General features: G+C 43.0%; 1 protein-coding gene across 5 annotated transcripts in view; it reads left to right on the top strand.

Moving 5' to 3' along the window:
• LOC135916573 (golgin subfamily A member 2-like) overlaps positions 1-17,738 on the top strand; it is a 154,117-nt gene that overhangs the window by 124,375 nt on the left and 12,004 nt on the right. For all 5 annotated transcript variants that reach the window (XM_065450007.2, XM_065450006.1, XM_065450009.2 and 2 more), the window contains 3 exons: positions 3,829-4,011; positions 9,727-9,833; positions 11,998-12,115. In XM_065450007.2, the coding sequence (XP_065306079.1) occupies positions 3,829-4,011; positions 9,727-9,833; positions 11,998-12,115 (408 nt within the window). The remainder of the gene's footprint in view (positions 1-3,828; positions 4,012-9,726; positions 9,834-11,997; positions 12,116-17,738) is intronic.

Consider the following 17,738-nt stretch of genomic DNA (forward strand, 5'->3'; position numbering starts at 1 on the left):
CGAGAGCTTTGGTAGCGTGTCCAACATGTTTGTCCCCTAAACTCCACTGAGATTGACGCTGCCACCAAAGGGGTCGGCATTAAGGTCAGGCATGTGTGTGCTGACAGGTCAAGTTCAAAGTATCTGGTGAAGGCCTGTTTTAGGATCGAAATAAGGAAAGTTTGGGCCCTTAGATATGCATGGGCACCAGCTATCTGGGACCTTCGGTTGGGATCAACTTAATAGAAAAATCAAATAATGAAAGTCTACTATATTGCACAATTGAATGCTAATTTATACCGAGTGTCCCATAAGGTTGGAAGCAAACCTTAAAACTGGCCATTTCTTTATCATTTAGGCCAGCTTCATTTCATTTTTAATGAAGGCAATTTGACGAGAGATAAAAACAGGTTCTATATTTCACATTTCTAATTTCTTTTGCAGTTTTATATATCACATATGCATTGTTCAAAAGCACAAAACTAAGTGTGGTTTTCCTTGAAAAGCAACTAGTGTTTCTAATTACACTGTGACATAATGATAACATTGTTTGACTTCTAGTTAGTGACTTTGCAAACATCTTTATGTAAATCATTTTGCAAATTTTATGCTACTCCTTTGTGTTTGAACTACTGAGGGGAGGCTAGACCTTCATCAGGTGTTGCAAAACAGCCTTAAGCCCGACTTTTCTCAATTTGCAGTGTATTTTGTGAACTGAAATAAATTTATTTGCAGGAAAAAATTACAAAAGGGTGTTGGGTAGAGACATTGTCTTTATGAGTGTATTATTCCCAAACTCACACCCACTTTACAAGTGGTATGATGAAACCGTGAGAGTAAAATTTTTCATGTTGCTAGTTAAAATAATGGAAACTGAAAAAAATGAGGGTTTTGTGCCCTGAGAAAACTGATTTTTTGAATGAAAAAGATCAAATACCATGCATTTTTACACGAGTCCACAACTTGATGATTCCTCAAGTTTGCTATATATATGCCTCTTTCTGTCACAAACGAAGACCCAATTTTTCACTGGCCAAGTAGTAAAAGAAAATTTTAAAAAATATGAATTTCTGCCAAATAAACAATGCTGCCTTTCTTAAAAAGAAAAGATGAAACACAGCAATTTTTTTTTCATTTTGTGCAAGAAGGCAGTGTGTTAGACAAACAGGAGTGAATAATATAAGAAAAACATTTATTTTTCTTTTTTTCTGGTGAAGTTATAGTCAAACTTTGTTTTTACCAAGTAGTCTATGAAATATAGAAAAAGGCATTTCCTCATAGCAACATGTCTTCCCCTGGAAAGAATGTGGTGAATGGAAAATTATATTTAAAATATAATTGATTTGAAGTTTAAGTTGTGGGGTCTGATGTGGGATTCTCCCACCGCACTCTTGGGACAAAGGAACGACAACACAGTAGTGCAAACAATCACAAGGGCATTTATTGCACCTTTCATACATCAATGCCTGCTAGCCGAGTTGCTATCCACAAAACATGCCGATGGGCGCGCGACAAATCTAGAAGTCCGACTCACCGCGTCCTCGCGAGCGAATATGTTCGCTCCATGCTGGATCCCAACGCCTGGTCGTTCGCGTGTATAGTCACGCGAATCGTGGCGCGTTCGAAGGCGGCCACGCGAGGCGGTCTCGCAGATGCATCGGTCGCCGCGCGCGCGGAATGTCCGCGCCGTTTGCCGACCCGCCGGGAAAGAGGGTAGCTGCACGCGCGGCACGACCGTGCTGCTCGCTGTCTCCAACCCAAGAGAGCAAGCGCCTTCCTTTCGGCGCCCAAGTAACCGCGCAGCGGCGCGACGCTCGCGCCATCTCTCGGACTGCGCTTCAACCACATCGTCCGCGCTGACGTCACGCAGGCCACGCGGCGAAGCGGGACCACAGGAGACGCGCTATGTGGGAAAACATCAGCGGAGGCGCGAGGGTCGCGCATCCCCACAAAGTGGACATTGAAATAGGGACTTGTGTGTTTGTTTCTAGAAAATATGTGTACAGTGGAACCCTGATTATACGACTTTCTCACAACCGTGCGAAAACGTCGTATAATCCAGCTGTTGTGTAATCCAAACGCCAAACATTATGTCTATATACATGACTTCACGTGACAGAGTTGCAAGGAGCTTATGTGTACATAAATAATGCGACCACGAATATAACGTGAGGTGGGACATTCAGTCTCTCGAAGAGAGCAAAAAGTATACAGTTAAACCTTCATAAAACATAGTCGGTAAAATGGTCAATTTGCTTAGTTATATCAAAATTTCATTGCAGAGAAATTTGACCTTTTATTTAAATTAGTACAGTCACTTTTCTTACAAGAAAGAGTTCCCAACATTTCTGTATCGGGCAGTCAAAAAACACAAATTTGAATGAGTAAAAATTCATCTTGTTGAATTGAGAGTCGGCGACTAAAGATACGGTTTCATGCCGTGTCGACAATGTCTTCACATTGGTGGTATGAAGCGAAGCCAGCCACACTTTCACATCCACTCTGCCCCTGCGGCTGATAGTGTCACGCGCAATGGTATGACACTATCATGAAAAGTGCCGGCAGTGGTGAGCAAATGCTTCATTGGCCTTTTGCTTGAACATGTCTCCGAAGCTAAAAATTGTGCACCATCTAGTTTAAACATGCAGGAAGACGGCACACGTGATGCCATGACATCTTGGCACACCCACATTTTTCGCAGCATGCTCTCTCGCAGCAAGTAGCGCTGAAAAGCTATCAGCTTTTCTTCGAAATCGCTTGGCAGCTTCTGGGTGATTGAAGTGCGATGTCGGAGGCTGAAGCCGAAGCGCATCCTTTGGCGTTGGGCTTCGCTCCCTCAAAAGTTCCCTAGCTTTCGCTTGGAGCACTTCTGTTGTCACTGGAAGGGCAGCTGCTCTGTGCGTCCGAACAAAGTCAGCTAAGACTGTCTCCACTTCGTGTTGACGGCCTTTCTTTGGTCCGCTAAATGTCATCCTCATTGCAGCGCATGCAAAAAGCTGCTGTCGTTGTCCCCTCCAACGACGGATGGTTTTTCTTGTCGACGCCGAAGTCCCGCCCGGCTTGAAGTTTCGACGATGCCTTTGCGGCTATCATAACTTTTCGCTTGAAAGCGGCACTGTAGTGGCATCTCCTACTTGGTGCCATCGCGATAACACCACGCAGCACACCAATATGGCCGACACAGCACAGGTCAAAATGGCGACCTCGCTTGTGTACGGTTGGCTACTGGCACGGCTAGTTGCAGCTGCCATACTGACTTTTCTGGATGGCGCTAGCTGTGCACCATATTTAGCAGTTTCAATGAAAAACTGGCGTGTTTTTTAAAATCCTCGAACCTAAGCCGACCCTAGAGTTTGGAATATGATTATTTGAAAAAAAAAAACTATCAATCTAGATTTTAATAAATACGGTATTTACATATGTGATATAGCTGGAAAGTATATCACCCTTTTCAATGTCGCAGGTGAGTAGCCTAAACTAAGCAGTTTTATGATAGCTATTACATGTTAGTGACATCTATTGGGACTGGGCTGTGAATACCACAGCACATACAGCATACGGCTTGCAGCGACGATGCTATCGCAATAAAAAGTCCAATCCATCTCTTTCATGATTTCACTCATTTGTAGCCTGTGCTGCTTCTGTTGCCTTCTGTGTGCTGATGCTTGCACAAGTGCTCTTTCTGTTGCATTGACAGCATTTTGAACAAAAAGCTGCAGTAAATACACAGATTTTTTTTGCATATCCACACTGTAAAAGAAAGGTTAAGATTTAGCCTGTCATTACACAAGGCGTTTGTTTCCAGGTGTTATACCTGTCATGTCTTGTGATTATGGGCATGCTTTACAGAGGAGTTGCTGTCACATGAGCAAGAGGAGGTGACACGCGAAGGCTACGCCAAAATGAAGAGAGGCATGCAGCAACTTGAGGACCGTTTCAAGGCTACTATGGACCAGATAGCTGACCTGTCAGATCAGAAGCAGCAGCTGGAACACTTGGTCACTCAGCTACAAGGGGAGACAGATACCATAGGTGACTGGGCATTCTTTTTTAGCCTGGGTGCACCATGATGGTATCTGAACCAGCAACAAAGTATGTGTTTGCTTCCATGTGCTTGTGTGTAAGCACCTGTCTTTATCCCGTAAAATGAACATAAAACTCACAGAAATACACACGGGAACATTTATTTGTGCTGGGTGTTTAATATTTGTGCAGTTTCTGTAAGTTCTTATAGTTACGGCCCTAATCTTGAGGTCCACCTTGTGGCTCACAATTCTTACCTCTACATGACCAGTAGCATGCTATTTGCTCTTATGTCAAGCTTCGAGGCTGTTCTCTTGCTGAACCAGGTGTCTATTAACCGGGAAAACCGGGAATTCTCAGGGATATTGAGTAGTCTGGAAAAACTCGGAGAAAACTCGGGGAATTCGTGCTTCTATCGGGGAAAATTAGCTGTAATTTTATTGAAAGGGTCGAAAGTCGTGGTAATGCTGGCTCGAGTAACAGACAGGAATCGTAATGAATCGTCTTTGATGCCCAGTCGTCGGCTGGCGGAGTTGCCAGTGTACAGTCAACTACCGACTTTCCACGTTCCCGATGATTTGTGGACGGCTTCGCAGCACCACCACATACCCCATAAAGTCAATGTATCAGAACATCTCAAATTTTGGACGCAAGAACTCTTCGCCGTCCGATTTTTCGGACATTATGCCTTGACCGTGGGTCCGAAATTGCATTAATCAAAGCCACCAACGCTGCCATTTTGATTATCTCGCCGCCTTGAACCGGCACTCTCGTACGCAGATCTGCTGGCTGCGGTAGCCACCACTGCGGCAACGCTAGGCCTAGTCTTCGACGTTCGTCATGAAGCTTCTATCCGTTGGGTGCCGTGTTTTTTTATTGAAAGAATTCACTGCTGTCAGCAATGGCACGGACACCACCTTTGTGGTCCTCGCGATTGGCTTAGTAGCTTGGAAAGCACGGTGCATTTCATAAAGCCGGTTCCCGAAAGTCAGCTTCGCCTCTGTACAGAAATGTTTATTCGTGAAGCATGCGCAAAAGTGTTGCAGTGAAGCATAAGTGTGGGAAGGGGCTGTTGCCACGGGACACAGTATGTATTCCTTAATTATACACGCCTGCACCCGGTATTTCCTGTCACGGTACGAGCACCGATATGCCTAATACGTGTACCGACAGGCCTTCAGAGCGTTTTCGAATGTGCCTGTGGCGGTTTGAGCCCCTAAGGGCTATAAATGACATGCATTTATTTTTTCCTACTGGCCAATTTTTCTGACGTTTTCGCGGCCCCTAGGAAGTTCAAAAAATTGGACGTGGAATGTGCAACTGACCAAGAAAATGCTCAAATGGTCCGTGGGGTGAACGAGTGGCGGAAGGAGCAGAAAGGACTTACGCCTTGAGGAATGAACGGGAAAGGAAGCGTACTGCCGCCATTTTGAAGGAGTTTGAGCTGAAAAAATAAAGTGTTGGCTGATGCCGAGATGCAGATGTCCCTCACCTAAACCAAGATAAACTCTTTAAAGCAGTGAAACATAACACTGAGATGTTGTGTACGGGCTGAGAGTATGTCAGGACAGTTGAGGTTGACTTGCCGGCTGCCGAGGAGAATCTTAGTTGTGACAAAGTTCAGGCCTCATACCGATGAGCTTGCTATCAGTTGATAGAAATAGCTTATATTCAAAAATATTTACTTACGTATGCATCTCCTTTTCATTCGTATTTGAAAATGTTAGACTCAATTTGGAATGGGTTTTACCATTCTTTTTGCTGCGCATTTTACTAACATCTTCCTTCTGCTTTCCTTTTAAATAAAATAGATATTACTCCTTACTATTCAAACTGGATTAAGTCATTTTTTTTTTCAACATGCTTACTAGAGAGTGACAGCATTGGGTGATATGGTTTCAGCCTTTGACATAAAATATAGTTTTGCATCACTCAGGGACTTTTGCAATGGCACTGAGGGAAAACCTGGAAAACTCAAGGGATTTGGAAATATCAACTTGGCAGACACCCTGTGAATACACCTTGTGGTGCTGCCCTTGAATGGAGGGCATGATGCGTAATGCAAGAACACACTTTAGTGAGTTTTGTGCACCTAAAAGGAACCCAGGTCATCAAAATTTAACTCTTCACTACGGTGTTTTGTAAAAATACTTCTTACATAATAACATTGGTATTTTTCTTTCGTGGTCACCTTCACTGGAGATCCAGTTGTTCACTTAATCTTCATTATCATTTATGAGCAACACTGTCAGCCAATCTTGTGGAACCATATGTTATCAAAGGTACAGCATTTAAAAAGGCTTTTTAGATCAGACTTGCATATAAGGAAATATCAATATGATGAAATGGTAACAGGCCTCATTGCATCACGTAGGGGAATGCCACCAAATGGGAAGGAAAGCTGGAAAAAAAAAAACGCAAAGAAGATGCAGACAAAAGGAACAGACATGGTGCTTGTTTTCCCTCCTGTTCCTTTTGTCTGTGTCTTCACAGTTTTTTTCGGGTTTTTCTTTCTGTTTGCTGGCATTCCCCTATGTAGTACCATGTACCAACTCGCCCAACAAGCCACTCTTTTGAACATTGCATCAAGATGGAAACAGCAAGCCAATGATATTTTTTTACTTTGTTTATAAGGCAAGGTGCTTTAACCACAGGGGTTATCGTAACTAAAAAGCAGGACTCTGTTTTCATAGTTGAATCAAGTGGATGCATTGCGTATAATGTGCAGAATATTTTGGGTGCTCACATGTTATGGTTTTCTGATCGGATTTCTGTTACATAATAGTACAGCTACCCTGAAAAATGCTGGAACTATTGTTTGTACACATGAATGTAGTTGAAGTGAGACAATAAATTATCGTAGCAGTTCATAGTAGTGATAACAAAATGTTAAAAAGATCTTCTCACTCCACATAGGCATCTGCAATAGCTAAGAGCTGTCTTTTTGGTCGCTGTAGCTGAGTGTTCGTGTTTGGCAACAGTGCAACAATCTATATACTCAAAGGTAAACTTTTGGTAAATATCTCTCTGGTTGAGGACAACTGAATTAAAGAGCAAAGAAAATGCATGTAAGCACTGCTACGCCTCACGCCATCTCACCCCTGAAGGAGGAGTCGGTTGGGCTCCGAAACGTCATGATTTAAAATAAAATAATGTTTGGTCGCAGTTTTATCTGCTCTTAAGCTATATACTCCACTCTACTAGGTGCCCATTGAGCATGCGGCATCTGATGTGGGTGGAAGGCAGAAATGCTTGAGTACTGTGCTTTAGGGGCACATTAAAGAACTTCGGGTGGTGAAAATGTATTACTAGGTGGTCATTCAGGTGTGATCACTCAGGTGGTCAAAATGTGTCAAAATTATCCGGAACCCCCACTAACGCATCTCTCATAGCCCACTGTGCAGCTTTGGCATGCTAAGCCCCACAAATTGCTTTGTTTTGTTTTGCTTTGCTTTGCTTTGCTTTGCTTTGCTTTGCTTTGCTTGCATGCTTGCATGCTTGCATGCTTGCTTGCTTGCTGGCTGGCTGGCTGGCTGGCTTGCTGGCTGGCTGGCTGGCTGGCTGGCTGGCTGGCTGGCTGGCTGGCTGGCTGGCTGGCTGGATGGCTATCACTGTGAAATCTAAGTAGTAGCAGAACACCTTATTCATGCAGATATGGGACAGTATTTTGGCATGAACTATAGAAAATGATTCATGAATATGCATTGTGAGCCATAAAAAAATGGTTATTGCTTGGGCTGGTTACTATTGGCTGGCATATCCGGAGATACAAGGGATACTGGCGGAGGGGGGGGGGGGGGGTAAATATTTTCATGGCTATGAGTGGCTATTATACTTAGTATTTATTATACACTACCGCTAACCCAATTGTTTCAGAGTGGTAAATCAAATTTTCCGTGACAAAGAACGCAGGAAAAAAGTAACAAGCAAAGTCCCCACTTAACAAGATGCAAGCTTTGTGTGAAGGACATCAGTATGACTAGCATGGGCGAATTGGCCCTGAAAACTCATATGAAGAGTGAGAACTATGTTCACCTGGTGAAGACTGCAGTGAGTAGCGCCCTGAAGAACTTTTTGATGCCCATTGCAGCTGACTTGACTGAGCCAAGCACGAAGCTATAAAAATTATCAGGCATGGATGATGCATGAGAGAGATGAACTGGTTATGGACGATGAGATTTTGTGAACACTCGAAAGGTTTCCCTGTATGCAAAACACATTCATGATTCCTTTTCATCATCTGTGACAACTCGGCGGCATATGTCAAACTAGTGTGAACTTTTTTGGAAGTTGGTGGCAAGAATATAACCAAACCACTTCCATACACTTATGCAGGCATCTCACTTCATATTCAATATGAATATTTTATGTTATTGTTTCTTAAATAACTGATAAGGATTGAAGTCAGTGTGCTCAAATAAATAAAGTACTTAGGGTTGCAGTGTCATCTACTAGGCTTCATTGCTGTGCATTTTTAGATGCAAGAAAGAAGTGGCAGCTTGAAGATACGAGACAAATGAAGAGATGCTGCACTGATGACATCAAAAAAAGAAGAAGAAACTGGAAGGAACTGTTGCTGAATTGACACAATTACAAATTACAAATTAAATTCTGGGTTTATACACGCCAAAACCACAATTTGATTATAAGGCACGCCATAGTGGGAGACTCCGGAAAATTAGACCACCTGGGGTGCTTGACAGCGTTGGCAGACACTTGGCAGAGAAGGCAGAAGCAACCAATTGTATGACGTGTCACAAATCCAACGGCCCCAGGAAGATAGCCAAAAGCAAAGCTAATCAAATTTTGGAAATTGCCACTGAAATACAGGAAAAGCTGCGTCAGCTCTAAGACTCGATAAGACATTGCTCTTTGGGCATTTTATCTTTGTTTGTTGCATTAACCCTCTCAGGGTCGATTTTTTTTGCCATATGCGACTGCCCAGGGTCGATTTTTTTTATTGCAGATTTAAATTCTTCAGAGGGACATATATAAAAAAATGAAATTACCGTAATTTTCTAGGGTGACTGTAAAGTGAGAAAAAAAAAATGTTTGCATTGGTATATATGTACTGTTCGTTCATCAATAACAATAATAGGAAATTCGCGGGCGCTAGTTGGAATCGGTTGGCGCAGGACAGGGGTAATTAGAGATTACAGGGAGAGGCCTTCGTCCTGCAGTGGACATAAAACAAGCTTAATGAACTTGTAAGAATTAAAAAATTGATGCATTGTTTTACACATAGTTCAAAGGCTTAGCAAAAATGCGCACACGAGAATATTTCGCAAGTCTCAAATGCTCTTGCTCTTACACTAATATTTACGTCCATAACGTAATCGAACTGCGTAGGTGAGCGCACTCAAGAAAACTGTGTGTTTGTGTGCCCGTCATCAGAAATTGTAATGCTTAATTTTCTTATAGTATTTATTCTTTAATATGCCAAGTAATCGTTTCAGCGCTCATAATGCCTTAGACCTGACGACACAATAAATGAATAAAAGGTCATTTTGTAAAAAATTGTATATTCAAATTTGACCAGTAACATTTTACGCCACTATTTCACCATGAATTCTGTTGAACCTTATGTTTCACTATTCCCATGCCCCTAATATTAACCCATCATAACAAATGCTTGGAATTCTGTAGCTGGCATGATCAGTAGCTACTGACAGCTTTATGTTCTCATTAATCTCAAATGTCCTCTTTTCCTTGGTTGTTTTGTAGCGGACTACATTGCTTTGTACCAAGTTCAACGAGGTATCATGCGGAAGCGTGCTGCAGAGAAAGATGACTACATCTCGCAGCTCGCTAAGGACAGGGAAGATCTCAAGGTTTGTAACCTTCTGCTTTTTGCACATCTTCATGAATGTGGGTACAATTGATGCAGTGCACTTTGTCTTTTGAGTGCTCCCTTTGTACTCTTTAGAGTGCCTTCGTAAATTTTCCGTTTTTATAATCCAGCCATATTTCAGAGCCATTGGGAGGGTGCTTAGCTAAGACAAAGCATTAGGTAGTTTAAGAAAAAAATACCATTTTCTTTAGAGAAACTTGAAATGACTAGTCCTAATTCACTTTGAATTTAAGAAAGTATGGTCATCTGGGTAAATTACTGTCAGTCAACATATCATGTCTTTACTGCCATTCACTCTCACCATATTTATTTATGGTCTTTCACTCACACTGCTGTTTGTCATGGATTCCAGTGATTGCCTGCTGGGTGAATTGGTCTACAGTATCAGAAGAAACCAGTACCAAAGACAGCATATACACATAGAACATACTAGCGGATGGTACAGCCACTGGACGTATAATTGAGGTTTATTTTTTATAAAAAACTGTGCACAGGAAAAGTAGTGTGTGCACCAGACTCCAAGCAGCGGCATGGTCTCCTTCATGCTGCAACTCCATCTACTACTGTGGCTGCCAATAGCCCAACCGTTTTCTAGTTTCAGAGAGCCTTTTGACAATGTGGCACTTTTTTAGAGTTAACCACAACATTACCTTGAATGTTGACAGTGCACACTTAGATGCAAAAGAGGTGCTTACGTTTCTGTGCCTCGTTATTTTTTTTTCCTTTTGGGAAATGAAAAGTTACTGTGGGGGCTGCATTGCCCAGGTTTGCAGAAAATAGAGTATCAGGTGCTGCATTATGTTGTGTAATTGTTCCAAGACCTTTAAAGGATGCAGTGTTGGTTAAAGCCATGAATGTGAGAGTAATATCTTCCATCACTCCACACCTTCTCGCTGGCTATCTATCATTGGTGTGAGGTGGCGGAGAAGCACACAGCACTCACAGATCTTGACGTGTTGTAGTCCTTACACACCTATTTAGTGTATGTGAATTGCACAAGCTGTATAGATTCTTAGATTTTTTCTGTAGCTAATATGTCTATTTGATGGGAGAGAGAGAAAAAAGGGACTTCATGTTTAGGATCAGGTGCAAGCATGAAATGCTGTATGTTGTATTCATCGCCATATCGTCTCATATTTATTACCTTGTACGGTTCATATTATTCATATTTACCATAGCCTGTCACTAGTGTTGTCAGAGGAGCGGTACCTGGCTTGTACAGGGAGTGCGCGGTAACTTGATCAAGCACAAGCTGAGGGGTGAGGGGGAGTTAGAAACAGGTGAGTGCGTATCTCCTCTTCTAGCTGGGCTGCATGGATGTCATCGCAACTGAGTGCATACGTTGCCTGCATGCCCTATCTTGGAGGTAATCTGTGGTGGGTGCAAAGCAAGGGCGAGCCAAGATGGCCGTAGCTTCATGTGCACCGTCTTCCCACGTATTTAGTACTTGAGGTTGTGTATTCTTGAGTCTTGGAGACACGTTGAAGCAAGAGGCAAATTAAGTGTTTGCTCCCTTGTGCCTGCACATGTCACGATAGCGTTGTCCCACTGCGGCCAACACTATCAGTTGCGGCGATGAAATGGATGCGAAAGCTTTGCAGGCTTCACTTGTACTGCCAATGTGAAGATATCGTCAACACAGCATGAAACTGTATCTTTAGTCACTGACTGTCAAATTCAACAAATTTTTTTTTGCACCGAAATTCTTTTTTTATGATTGCCTGATAATTTAAAAACTTTACAGCACCTTCGGTGTGAGCAAAATCTATCAGCAACTTTACTTATTTGCCTATATGTTGCCTAAATTCTACCTGTTTTGGTACCATACACATTGATATTTGCTATGTTGATGCATCTTCTCCTACTTCAATAGTAAAATTTTGCAGAGAGGCTACTTTGTATATAGACGCTCAGAAATGAGACATTTTACATGGTCAAAAAATTTCATTGCAGTTGGCCCTTAACAGATAGACAGGGCCTTCTGTTCTGGTGTGTGTCAAGTGAGAAATCTTTTTAAGTCAGTAATTGAGGAGAATGGAGCTCAATGTTGTCTCATGTGCAGTGAATATGACTGTTAATTAGTAGTTTCATGTCTGCAGCCTGGGTTTGCGAGGTTTTCACTATGGCTTTCACATTAATCCCAGGCCAAGTTGGCTGAACTACAGTGCCTCATTGTGCGCTTGTTGGAAGATCGCCAACAGCAGTCTGGTCAGTCCGTTCTGCCGCTGCCAGGAAAAGTCCTCACAGTGTCGTCCTTTGCTGGTGAGTGTGCATTTCATAGGTTTGTGCTTTGTCTCTGAGAAAAGCATTGGGAAACATCACAAAAATCATTTACTCGCTTAATTCTTTCCCTACCGCGCCTATTGGGCATCGTTAGCCCACTAGCGATGGTTTTAAATGCTGTTTTCAAGACCTCCCGCGCTTCTCATGGATACACTATGCCATCTGATGTATAGTACAAAAACTAAACTTTCGTTTCTTATGAAGTTCATTTTTTCCCCGCTTGGCGGCATTTCTCGAATGGGCTTCGAAAATGCATGCACAACTCATCAGAGTTGAAAGCAAAAACTGCTGCATTCAGAAGCAGCATGCCTGCTTCAAAACATTTCAGGTCTTGTGATTTTACTGCGTTTACGGCCGTTTTTATCAAGGGCTCAAGCAGCCGCTGCCTTTTCATCTGACTTTGGTTCCGAGTGCAATGATGATGAAAATCAACCCGGAACTTGAGGGTGCACTGCTAGTTAGTGCTCCTCAACCAACTGAAGCCATTCAGCACTAGCCAGCTTAACATGGAGACAAACTGCAAGAAATGTTATGACAGCAAAATGCAGCAGAAAACAAGAATTTAATGCAAGACATCTGACATTCCCCTTAGTTTCACATCGAGGAACTGCTTTGCTGCATGGCATGCTCATTTTTGTAGCTGAAGTAGTTTCCAAGGAAAATTTTTTATTTTTTTTTAATGTAGTGGCTATTAGGTAGCAAAACATTTTGTATAATTAAAACATATTTTATTGTTTTTTTTTTCAGTACAGGTGTATCTCTACTAGCTTTCTTCAATTTTATTCTACAATATTATTTTTGGCAATTTGTTTTTTATGACATACATCTCGTTCATAAACATTCTATGCCTGAAACGTAATTAATTCTGCTTTGCTTTCATGTATTGCATAAAACTTATAGTGCATGTAATAGTTTCTTTAGAAAAAAAGAATGTAGTGTAACCTGCAAAATATGGCCATTTTCTCCTTAGTAGGGAAAAAGTTAACTCCTATTGTCTGAATTTGTTGCCTGAATCTCTTCTTCCCCAAGGAAAACCATTTGGATTGCAGTTGAAAGGTACTTAGCATCCTAAATTACTTTCCCACCATTAGCTTTTCCAGGGTGAAATTTATGTGCTTGATACAAAAGACTGAAACAGGTACCTAGTGCGAACATGGCTTTATGTTTGCATGTTTTCTTGCTTTACTTCCTTTTAGTTGGAAGTCAAACAGCCTCGTTTGAAACCTCGGAAATGGTTGCAGACTACAGAGATTATGACTATAATTTATGCAACTGGGTGGATATAGCTGCACGGATCTCTTGATGCATTCAGCTTTGTCGAAAACTTTTGTGTGTAATGGGTTGTTCTTTAATTGAGAGATGTTGACACTGTGGGGAGCGCACTCGCCCATCTTCCATAGTGTCGTCTCAGAAAAAGAGGTAAAAGGTTAAAAGGTATGAAACATCGCCACCAAGGGACACCCTCTCTCTCTGGCACCTGGCGTAACCTCCTGGACTGGATTACTTGCTGCAGCTCTTGAATGACCTTGTTTGCCTGACTATCCCAGGCAACGAGGCAATGCTATTTATTACTTATTGTTGAGGGTACTTCCCTCTGCCAGTGTCTTTTATTGCTTGTAACAATACACATTGTTAAAATTGATGCCGCTGGTTGCCTTATTTGTTCGAACCCGGCATAGCTGCGATTACATGCACTACGGGATGGGGAGTACCACAGAACGACTGTGTGTGGCTAGATTCGGAGCTCGTATTCAGCCCTAGCCACACGCAGAGCGTACCCCCACGACACATGGAGGTGTTTTAACGCGAAGCCCCGTGTCGCAAAAAATTCGGCATCAGCATCCCGCGTCCAGCGTCGACGGTTGTTTCGGCAAAAATCATTCCGAACTATGCGTACCGAACCACGCAGGCCCTCCATGTAGTGCAAAGAAGTTACTGAACTAATTGAATTTCTCAAAGTAAAATCCGTCAGAAAAATTGTGCAGTACGACTTACACACAGCCTGCAAATCTGATAGCATTGTATTGTAATTTGAATATACAAAAGAACATAATTCTCTTATGCGGAAACTCAAACACAAACCCATTTCCAGCATTTCTCAAATTCGTAGAGCAGCCATGGCCTCCAAGATTTTCATGCACCAGTGCACACAAATCTCAAAGACCATAAAGAGGTGCACACGGTTCCTTGCAACACCTCCAGATGGCGCTCGCCTCTGCTGCATCGCGGCCACGGTGTAAGAAAAATAAGTTTGGTGATGACACTGCGGCTGGTGCAGCATCTAGATTGTGTTTGCCGCCTACGCTGTTTCTGTTTACCGGCGACAGGTGGTGCTAATAGTCGGAGGCTTGCTGATTAGTGCTGCGTAGGTTATCGCTGCTGAGCCTTGCTAGTTTGTCGCACTCAATATTGGGGTATGAAGAAAAGTATCTACATGGATGAATACATTGGGCTTCTACAGTAACCAGACTGATTATCTAAGTGGATGTGCAGCTGATTTCTCGCCAGTGTCCTTGTAATAGCTGTGATAGCTAGCATACGTTGAAGTCTGTAGATCAATCATATTTTGTAGTTGCTCCCACCAATGTCTTAGCAAATTAAAGCAAATATAAACTTCCCCAAAGCACCTTGAACTATTGCATCTCAAAGCTTACACATGTGCTTGGTCAGAAACTTTGCTCGACACACGACTGCTGCTCAATCTTGCGCTTAGTGTTGAGGCGATGGCGGCAGCACTTTGCATTAGTACAGCAAGCCATGTGCAGTACAGCTTGACGTGCATGTCACACAGTTAAATCCAGCACAGCTCCTAAAGCTGTATATTTTGCTCCTATTGTCCATGAATGTGCATCATTTTTCTATCCTGCTGTGTAATTTTGAGAACGATACGCGCTCTTATACTGTGGGGTGATGTGGGGTTCTCCTCCCGTGCTCTTGGGACAAAGGAACGTCAACACAGTAGTGCAAACAATCACAAGGGCATTTATTGCACCTTTCATACATCAATGCCTGCTAGCCGAGTTGCTATCCACAAAACATGCCGATGGGCGCGCGACAAATCTAGAAGTCCAACTCACCGCGACCGGAAGCGAGCGAATATGTTCGCCCGATGCTGGATCCCAACGCCTGGTCGTTCGCATGTATGGTCACGCGAATCGTGGCGCGTTCGAAGGCGGCCACGCGAGACGGTCTCGCCGAAGCATCGGTCGGCGCGCGGCACGGCACGTCCGTCCCGCTTGCTTCCCGAACCCAAAGAGCGCAAGCGCCTTCCTTTCGGCGCCCAGGTAACCTCGTCTGTCGGCGGCGTTAGCAGCGCAACACTCGTGCCATCTCTCGCACTGCGCTTCAACCACATCGACTGCGCGGGCGTCACGCAGGCCACGCGGTGAAGCGGGAGCACAGGAGACGCGCTATGCGGGAAAAACATCAGGGGATGCGCGAGAGTCGCGCATCCCCACAATACTTAGGATAAAAAAAAATGCCTAACGATAATTAGGTCTGGTGGTCTGTACAGTGCTCTTATACTTGTCGTACGGAATGTTAAAGGGACACTAAAGTAAAAAATGATTTCTTCTGCATCAGTAAATCACCGTTCTACAGCACCAAAAACACCACTCTTACAACGATAAGACGTTTGGTAAGCCATAAAAAGCACAAGAATGAAATACGGGTGGCGACGCCTACTTAAGTTTCCACAGCTGGGGGCTGTGACATCTTGGATTTTGATGGCATCTTCTAGGGCCTGCTAATTATATATAGCAGTACAGATTGACTGCATTGTGTTCTAAAGGAACCAAAGATTAAACATGGCAAGTTTCGGGAACATTTATTCAGCCAACGCGGCCCAAATGCGAAAACATACTTTGTAATCCCTGACGTCACGCTGACGTACCGGTGCTGGGGTTTCGGTGCGAAATTCAAATACTGATACTTGCACCTTCATTTTCTCATCTAATAATCAAAATATTTTTTTTTTATGACTGCCTGCAGAGTTCTCAAGCAATGCTTCATTAGTATAAACTGATTTATTGTTTCACTTTAGTGTCCCTTTAAGAATGGTATGCTGAAACAAGGGCTAAACTTATACCTTATTCTGCCACAAGACTATACATTACCTGGTGCAAACTGTTTACAACATACATCCACAAGAACTATAACAAAAACTTGTATATTCTGTAAACTTGGCAACAAAATTCAGGATGAACATGGTTTGCTACCTTTTTTTACTCTTTAGCTTGTTTCTTCAAGTTCATGCTTGTATTCTGCATGATATGCTGCCCAGATCACTTCATCCAGGATTTGTGCACACGTTTTCGGTAGGCTGAAAAACTCTATCTGCTCTCAGAATAACCCGACCCACTTTTCTAAATGCCCAGGATCATGCGGAGCCTTGAAAAGTGACACGCGCTCCGTATAAGCCTGATACCCCGACTTGCAATTTGGGACAAAACACTTCTTGCCCATTTTGAAGCCCAGTCAGACTGAGCGCAGCTAACTGGCACTTGGTGTCACATGCTGCGGCATGGTATGCGTTAAGTGAACCCCAGAATACGAACTCATCGTCACATGCTGTGGCGCAGTATGCGTTGAGTGAACCCCAGAATACGAATCAGCCGAACAAATGCACCTACAGAACTCACAGGCACAGCACAACATTTCCCGAAAACACAGACAAGCCTTCAGACACACATGAATTGCAGCAAGTATACTTCAGCACGTATATGATGTGCATTTACCCCATGCGGCGTGCAAATCTCCGAATGCTCGCCATGCGGGCTCCTGAGGCTACCATACTATAGCGCCATCTGTATTCTTCCGGTGAAACTGCCACTGAGCCAAGGTCATTAGTGAACACAATCTGTCCGTGCTCTCCCTCTACGAGGAGCGGTGAGTGTGAGCACCTAACTTATTTTTCTTACACCGCGATTGTGGCCCACGCAAGAGGCCACGTTTCTACCAGAAAGCTTGCCTTCATGCATAGCTTTTGCTGCTACCGTTTCCTAGTAAATATTACGGTTACATAAGCTGCTGTTACCAGGAAGCGTGAGAAGCCGTCTGGGATCTTTGAATGCTATCGCGATCCACTATTAAAGGTGAAGCTTAAGGGTCCTCCAAGTTTTTTTTATACAACTACATTTGAGGTCATAATCTGGCTTTCACTCTCTTAAATTTATATGCCTCATTCTAATTCATGAGTAGTGGGTGAACAAGGGCATACTTGGCTTGTGTTTACTCAATGTTGATCTGTTCAAGTTCTTTTCCCCCTTTTAGTCTTAATTTAAGCGCACAGAAACCGTGTGCCATGATATCATGACATCTTGCTAGAAGAGGTTAAAGTTGAACTGGAAAACTGGACTCTGAACCTAAATTGCAGTACTTCTCATATAATGTTATCAATATTTACTGGACAAAGTTTCTCACAACTTGGGCTGTAGTGTTGCCGTTCTCTAAGTCCTGTATTTTATGCATTGTTCTTGCCAAATGAAGCCTGAACTGAAAATTGCATCTGAGCCATAATTTCCATTGGAACTGAGCCAATGCGTCAGCCGGTATTCTTGGAATATGCGTGGATCTAACTAAACCTGAACATATTATAGTAGCC

Source organism: Dermacentor albipictus, chromosome 1, assembly GCF_038994185.2.
Source record: "Dermacentor albipictus isolate Rhodes 1998 colony chromosome 1, USDA_Dalb.pri_finalv2, whole genome shotgun sequence".
NCBI classification, from domain to species: Eukaryota; Metazoa; Arthropoda; class Arachnida; order Ixodida; family Ixodidae; genus Dermacentor; species Dermacentor albipictus.